The 8921-nt window shown below is 33.4% G+C and overlaps 1 protein-coding gene across 7 annotated transcripts in view; it reads right to left on the reverse strand.

Moving 5' to 3' along the window:
• Nucleotides 1-8185, reverse strand: part of LOC108744586 (serine/threonine-protein kinase tricorner) — a 115550-nt gene extending 107365 nt beyond the window's left edge. For 2 of the 7 annotated variants that reach the window (XM_018480439.2, XM_018480442.2), the window contains exons 1-2: nt 5035-5330; nt 3786-4203 (exon numbers count right to left, since the gene is read on the reverse strand). In XM_018480439.2, coding sequence (XP_018335941.1) covers nt 3786-3945 — 160 coding nt within the window. In that variant the 5' untranslated portion in view covers nt 3946-4203; nt 5035-5330. Of the gene's footprint in view, nt 1-3785; nt 4257-5034; nt 5332-7061; nt 7163-7369; nt 7462-7902 lie in introns of those variants that run through there. The other 5 variants (XM_018480441.2, XM_018480445.2, XM_018480443.2 and 2 more) reach the window with 5 other exon arrangements.
• Between the last annotated feature and the right edge of the window lie 736 nt (nt 8186-8921).

Below are 8921 nucleotides of genomic sequence, written 5' to 3' on the forward strand. Positions count from 1 at the left end.
CGGGTACCTGAGCATAAATTGATTCATCATTGATTCCCTGCTCTTTTTATGCTCAGGTACCCGTTTTATGCTAATTTTTCGTTCTAGGGTGGATTCAGATCTATAGTCGATAAGCATTTTACTTCACTTTAAGCTAGCACACCATTATTGAATCTTGAATATCTATATATTTTCTAAGCCCCTAATTTGTAACCTTGGCACAAAATTAGCCCCTAAAAAGCCCCTAATCTTGGCATTTTCTAAATTCACTTTTGGGACATTGTGGCGCCAGGTTCACAGAGCTCTTTTAATACAAATTTGAAGTAAAATAAATAAAAACTTATTGCCTCGTTTTGTAACTTTCTGAAGAAAATAAAAAATACAGAAGCAATATTATTAAGACAAATACGTAATCAGTGCGGGAATTACTTTCAATGTAATCCTGACAAAGACAATACGTTTTACATAATTCTCTAATTATGGACTTAACTGTAATCATGTTTAGATACTCAGGTTTCTGGAAAATATCTCTCTATTCTGTCACATTTCAAGTGTTTTTCTACCTTGTTTAATATCCCGGATTAAAAAAGATTACGATTTGACTGGTATATGTGTGTATACTTGCCAGAAAAAATCAGCTTTTCAATTTAAAAAAGGCGAATGCTTTATGATAAATTACCCTGTCAAATTTCGAGGATTTTATATTCTGCAATCATAATCATATTACTATTTGTAACACTATGTGATGATGCACACGCGTGCAGTGAAGCACGCTGACATGATTTTATTTGTGTTACTTGGGTAATAACGAAATAATTACAATAAAGAAAGCTATGTAAGTAGTGTCGATCGCAACTCGAATAACCAGGAACCGATTCGAATGCCGATTGCGTATGGGGGGCAATTATACTAGTTAAAGTAAAATGACTAAATAACCATTTCGTGTTTTGTAACTCTAAGAACTATGTACAAACCTTGGCAACTTCCTACAGAACCATTCGGTTAATTGTAAGATATTAATCATTATGTATAAAATTTATAATTTATTAATTTTCAATAGTTGTATATAATCATGTATCTCTCATGTTATATCAAATAGTTATAGAAAACACTAAAACCAATTTATTCGTAAGCAGATGCAGTAATAGTTTAAATGTTATATTGCCGTACATCGATATAAATAGTGCTAATTTACAGCGGTTATTTTAAGTAATGTTGGCCTCATTTTATCCCGATATCCGTGGAAAAGAACAGGGTTGTATTAAGGAATTTTTTACGAAAAAAGTAATCACACTCCGCACCTACTACTGTACCATCCGATTTGAGAACACGACTATCAATAATTCTACAAAATAAATGCCCTATTTATGAATTATATATGAACAGGTGAATAGGTCACAATTCTGTGTATCCAGGTCCGACTTCAACGGGTCAAAAAAGTATTTTAAGTACTTTTTAGCGCGAAGTTTACGTTTAAAAACACGATCTCGCTCGGGAAAATAAAACCGTCTTATGATACACTTAATTGTGTTATATCTAGTAATATTCATCTCTTATTACGTAAACTTAATCGTAATATTACATCACATAAATAAAACTAGGTATCTACTCCCCGTCTGATACGCAGAGAGCGCAAACATTGCGGTTAAATATTTAACATAGAACTTGCGCAACCTCGTAAGGTTATTTATGATACATAATATTGTTATTACACGTATAATTATATTGTTATTATTTAAAAGCCACAGGTTTTGTTATCAAAAAAACATTAGGACACCAAAAAACGATTAGGTACCTTTTTTATTAATTCATTATTCTCCGCATTAAATGTATTACTTACTATATAATATTCGCCGTGACGTAATACATACTACGTAATTCTTGTACATTTTACGAAAGGTACGAATTTCAAGATAGAACTATAAACTTGTTTTTTCTAAAATGCACTATAATTTGTCACTAGTTTGTTAACAAATCCAGAAATTTATCAATCCAGCCGGTTACTAGAAAACTAGACGAAATACTAACCTAACAAATTCCTTGCAGTATTTTTCTACGACATTTCTATTTTGTGATATACGCTCCATGTGGTGCAAGCTTGAAGCCCCCCCCCCATCGTTTTCTTTTCTTAATTTTTATTTGGAGATACGCTATGTGTAGCGCCAGTTTAGCAGCTTTGTAATCGTTTATTCATTGGACAAAATTTCATCTTTCAGCGACAATTAGCTACAAATTATAGTCCTGACTGTATTTATGTACAATCTATTCCATTTGAAGATACACCACGTGTAGTGCTAGCTTAGCAGCTGCCCAGTTGTTTTTCGCTGGTATGCTGGGGAATACACTAGCGATAAAATAGGTAAAAGAACAATCTTTCAACGACAAATCAGCTACGAATTATAGCTCTTTTAGTATTTCTATTTCGGGTTACAATACAGCTATTCTGTCGTTTTTCGCTGGACATCTGAAGGATAGGCTAACGATAAAAATGGTAAAATTACCATCTTTCAGAGATAAATCAGCTAAAAATTATAGTCCTTACAATATTTCCCTACGACTTTTCTATTTCGAGATACGCTACATGTAGTGCCAGCTTGGCGGATCTCTAGCAGTTTTTCGCTGAGGAATACACTAGCGATAAAATAGCTAAAACTACCATCTTTCAGCGACAAATCAGCTATGAAATATAGCTCTTATAGTATTTCTATTTCGGGTTACGTTACCGCTATTCTGTCGTTTTTCGCTGGACATCTGAAGGATAGGCTAACGATAAAATTAAAACTACCATCTTTCAGCGACAAATCAGCTATGAAATATAGCTCTTATAGTATTTCTATTTCGGGTTACGTTACCGCTATTCTGTCGTTTTTCGCTGGACATCTGAAGGATAGGCTAACGATAAAATTGATAAAACTACCATCTTTCAGCGACAAATCAGCTAAAAATTATGGTCCTTACAATATTTCCGTACGACTTTTCTATTTCGAGATACGCTACATGTAGTGCCAGCTTGGCGGATCTCTAGCAGTTTTTCGCTGAGGAATACACTAGCGACAAAATAAGTAAAAGTACCATCTTGAAGCGACAAATCAGCTACGAATTGTAGCTCTCACAGTATTTCTATATGCATTTTCTACTTCGGGTTACGTTACCCCTATTCTGTCTAGACATCTGAAGGATGGGCTAACGATAAAATTGGTGAAATTACAAATTGTAGTCCTTACAGTACTTCCCTACGACTTTTCTATTTTGAGATACTGGCACATGTAGTGCCACCTTGACGGCTCTCTACCAGTTTTTCGCCGGACAGTTGGAGGATACATTAACGACAAAATGGATACTTAAAACTATTATCTTTCAGCGACAAATCAGCTACAGTTTATAGCGTTTATAGTACTTCTCTACGCCTTTTTACAGTTCTTTAGTCCTTTTTTGCTAGAAGGATAAGCTAACGACAAACGTGGCAAAAACAATCTTTCAGTGACAAAGCAGCTACAAATTATTGCCCTTACAGTCTCCCCTACGTCTTTTCTATTTCGAGATACAGTAAGGCTCTCCAGTTGTTTTTAGCTGGATAGTCTAACGATAAAATGGGTGAAAATACCATCTTTACAGCTTGTTATCCAAATAGCATTTCGGCTTTTTTCTAGTAACCAGCTGGGGTGACACATTTTTGGATTTGGTAACAAGTTAACGACAAATTATAAAACACTTTTCAAATAAGAAACAAAAAACAAATAGGTCGTGCTAGTTTGGTGTCTTCTAGCGAGTTCTTGTTACGGTTTATTACGGTAAGGTTTACTCACCCGGCTTATGCCCGGTTTGCGGTCCTAATTTCGAGATCCATCGCAAAAATCGACATGCGGCCGTGGCACTGGCAGCAGGTCGACAACCGCCCCCAGGTGCCTGTAAGACGGTCATTGTGTCCGAACCGCACAGCGGTCGGTAACGACTGTATGGAGACATACAAAGGGGTACGACGTCCACTGTTTATTATCGACGCCGAGGACGCGTCAATAATGTTGAAATGATTACAAAACACTACAGGCACACTCACGTTATTTACATTCTCTACTTTATTGGGAGATATAGATAATATGTTTTTCTTGTCTTTAATCTTTAATTAATACACTGTACTGTACTAACGATGTTACACCAATTAATTATTTAATGTTTCAAATAACGCAAGGCTCACATTTTCCCACTCTATATAGCTGGTAACTTCTGAAAATTGAATTGTTTTTTAATACCAGTCTCTATCTCTCTACAGGTATCATCTACAAACAATTTTGTGGTCTTAGTTCTTGGTACAATAGTTCCATTTGGAAATAATTTTTTTCACATTTTATAGAAAAGTCGATGTAATATATCTACATATATGACCTATATGTATGGATAATCACATAGCAATTTTGTTAATATAAGTAGTACATTATATATAACTGTAAAGTTAAAATCAATTAACAGTTTTGTTACTTTAATTATTTAATAACAAAATTATACCTACTTTTTACTAAAGTGAATATTTAAATAGGCAGGTACTGTTTTTACCCTTTTTTCATTACCAAACAGCATAATTTAAATTAAATATTCTACTGAAGTACGAAAAACGACTTCAATGCTTTTCTTATGGGTACAAATTTCAATTAAGAAATTTAAAACGAGTAGGTATCCCTATCCAATAAAAAAAAGTATAATTAAAATTACCTACACATAAAAAATCAATTAATCGAGAACCTCCTTTTGTTTAAGTCGGTTGGTAACATATGAGCAATTAACATAACGTAATTGGAAATTATATATTAGCTCTATTCTCTATAATATTCGTTTATTTTTATAATCTGTCGTGAAACAACAAACTAAGACCAACTAATTGTTTATAAGTAAAAACGACGATAAAGGTTACGTTTGCCTTTTATTGAGAACTCCGCAAAACTGTTCTCACAGTTCAATTGGTAAAATAAGTACACAAAAATGGTACAACAAAATCTTATTTATCATTATTAAAAATTACGAGGAAACATATCCTTTACTTTGTGCCCTTTGAAACCGCACCTTTTGTTGCATATTACAACATGCGACACTTCTAGCACTTAGCGTGGAACATTTGAAAGACCACCAATAACACTTTCACTATTTTACATTATTTAAAATGTTACACGAACGCTTTACAACAAATAATAAATCCCTATTCCAATTAATTATCTCGGTAATCACGACGTATTAATTTATTTTATTATTCGTACAGCACGCGCCAAACAAATAGCACTTGTTGCGTGCGTTTCGACAAAAATTCGCAACGACCACTGTCCGATACAAACCAACAAGTAGCACTTACTAAGCGAAACAACGGTGAGCGCTGAGCGCACTGCACCATCACTTGCACTCGGTGACAACAATGACGCGTCGCATGCGCAAAAGATACTGCCATTGGGAAACAACAGCGCAATCTCAATAAAGTTCAATTGTTACAGCACAACAATAGAGAATTCTTTGGTAACAATGTTGTCTTTAATCACGCGCTACGTGCCACTCAGAGAGCACGCGACTACCAGTGATACTAATAATGATAATGACTTTCCATGAATTACAGCAGCTAACTGATAGTGTGCCGAAAACTATTTAACTGATCTTGCAAGACCCAAACATAATGTAAAATATAAACTTTCATGATTAAAAGATCGTTTTTAAACCAGCTCATTTAATCGTAAGTGTTCTTCGTTTTCCTTTCTAATAAGGACGTGCTGATGGTGACTCACTATTTAGACCTAATCGTAAGAATCGTTATGCATCAATGTATTTACTCTAGTAAACATACATTCCCTTAAACGGTGTGTCATCTACAAAAAATCACCTCGCGAATGGAAAAGTGGAACATATTTGATTTTCCTATGTTAATTTACTTTATGACTAAGAAGAGGGTATAACTTTTATCGAACAAGAGCACCGACATGCATGAAAAATAATTTTCGTGATATTCACTACCTTTTATGACAAAAGCTTTTTCTCGTTCTACTTACAATTATTTAAACACTTAGTTTTAACCACCTCTAAAATTAGTCGTAGCCAGTCATCCAAAACATATATTTAAAATAACTTTTATGTGTTAATTACAATTGTAATCTTAGTATTATTTAGTGTAAGGATAATTCTATGTTAATTTACAAACATTTGAAAACACCTACCCCAACCTTACTATGAGTCACTGTTTAAATACAGACCCTTTATGCTGATCACAAGGATTAATACACTGATCAGTAATAAACAAGGTTTTAAAAATCAATTAATTTTTGTAATGCGAATGTGCTCTAGAATATTAAAAATTTCTTAATTTTATCTTATTATCATATTAAGCGTTCTTTCATCATAACATGTTGCGTTTCCAGAACGATAATAAAAATAAAACAAAAGCAACAAGAAACAATCACGTTAATAATTACTGCTTATATCTATTTAAGGGGTGAAAGCTGAAATTCAAAAGGGTCAATGCGTTTCCTCTATGGTATATCAAATAATGCACCATTAACTTTCACCTAGACAATGGCCCAGTAATAATAATATATGTAGGTACATACAATACGTCATAAGGGTGTTTGTATTAACAATATACAAGGTGTTCCGTCTAAACAATCCCAACATGTATTTCCTTTTTAACAATAAATAAGTACCTACTTATCTACAATACATTATTTTAATTTCACTTTCCCAAACCATTATAATGATTTCAAATAAATAACAAAATACGATCTGTACTTTTAATTAACGTAGATAAAAATAAATCAAGGAATAGGTACGTTGTTCTGATAGTGCAACCAACCGTTAAAAAATCACCGAAGCAATGAAAGTAGCGAATTGCTAATTCAACGCTTCGAAAACTTTACGGGTTACGTGTTTTTAAACAGACCAACTATAAAAGCTGTTCTACTTGGCGTAAAAGTTAATATAAACGCCCTGTATGAAATAAGCTTTCCAGCGCCATCTCAAACTTAGTCGTAAAGCGCCATAAAATATCAAGAGATGGAGTGTGAAAGTCGTCAGAGTTGCCAATTGTTTTATATCATTGAAAAAGTAAAAAAACTTACCTTCTGTGTTTAGCGGGGTAATGGTGGTAAATGAGGTGGGAGCCAGTGCAAAAGACTTGGGGCAAGTGCCCCATTCACTAGACACTTTGAACTTGTGTAATCTGAAAAAAAAGGGAAAATATATACACTACTGTAACCGCCTTAGAGTTCAAAGGAATATAAAAAACTTAAATCCTATTGGATTACATCTCTGCAAAAACGACAATCGTCTTTATTTTTAAATTTAGGCCTCCCACAAACTAATGCACCGTTCTCCCTAAATCACTAGACCGGTTAAGCAACTTTTTTGTTTATTTTAATGCACATACCTTCATCAATTTGTTTGGTTTGTTAAGTACTTAAAACATCTAGCTATAAACTTAAACAGCAAGCTATCAAAAGAACACTCTGCAAAACTATCATCGACGTACTGCTATGAAGAAAATATATGTACATTTCTTTGGCAAGGTATGGTTTCATATGGTGTTTGTGTTGGTCAATGCTCCATAAAACAATTTATTAACCGTATTGACGTTTCTGACCTGTTACAGAAGAAAGGCAACGCTGGTACCAATAGTTTCCAAACGAGAAAAAAAAGCAAAAAAGAATGTGCTGAAGAACTGCAAACGAATACGAAAATTTCAATAAAAAATCCCGACAAAGTGCAAATAACTATTCCAAGAACAGCATTTCATATACATAATGTATTTTTGTTGCCAGTTAGTTAGTTAGCGACACCGTCCAAAATAAATCGTTCTCTGTTAGAACAGCTGTTGATTATTTAGGGAATTGAGCTATGAGCTTACAATTAGAATGAAAAAATGCTTAAAATGAATTATAATTAAAACCTGAAATAACTAACCTTAGGTGTCAAATTCTACTGTAGGTAAATCCGGCACAATAGCAATTTTATCTTTTCACTGTAAACGATAACAAATACAATACAAACACATGAATTTTGTACTAACTATCCATTCGAATACCTACACACTTGCACGAACAATGAAGCTGTAAGTCGTTCGACACGATTCGCACAAAATATCGAGCCGTTTAATATATTCACATCACAGTTAATTCATATTTTGTACTTCATTGTACATTTCACGATTGTTTTCGCGATTAAACAAAATAATATTGTCAAAACTCGAAACGTGATTTATTGACTAGACTTTGTATGCTAGTGCCACCATTAGAACATTCCTGAAGCAGAAACTTTTAGAAATAGCCGTTGGAGTGCACTAAAAATTGTGTCGCTTGCCGTAGTCAAGGTCGAATCGTGCACTTCTGTAATATTCAATAACGAGTTTACACATAATTATTTATTTTTGTTCTTTCCATGGTGTCATAATATTAAATATTATTAAGGGTATGTAGTAAATTTAAATTAATTGATTACCAAAGTATTTTAAATCAATCTAACCAACAGTGCAAAACAAACCAGGACCATTGAAGTTACATAGTAGTATTCTATAGAAGAACTTATGGATAATATATTGAAAAAGGAAGTGGATACCAACCCTGTTAAGTTTGAAATTCATTCGAACAACTCCGATTCTGATATAGCTGATGAAACGGAGGATATAGAAATATCTTGTTCTACAAATGAAAATGCCAAGAATGAAGGTAAAACCGTGGAATATAAAGACGAACCTTTTTTAATGGATCCTCCACTTACACAAATTAAAAACGAAATAAAGCATGAAAATGATTCTGACATCATTTTACCTCAAGTTTCGCAAACTACTCAAAAAGTAGCTGAGAAAAAGAAAGAAAAATCAAAAAGGGAACTTGAAGAAGAAGAACGTGAAAAAATGCAGTAAGTTTCTAACTAAAGTAAAAGAAATATACAATTTTTAAATTAAAAAATTTAAATTTAAAAAA

This window comes from Agrilus planipennis, unplaced genomic scaffold (genome assembly GCF_000699045.2).
Source record: "Agrilus planipennis isolate EAB-ADULT unplaced genomic scaffold, Apla_2.0 scaffold47, whole genome shotgun sequence".
Classification (NCBI taxonomy): Eukaryota; Metazoa; Arthropoda; class Insecta; order Coleoptera; family Buprestidae; genus Agrilus; species Agrilus planipennis.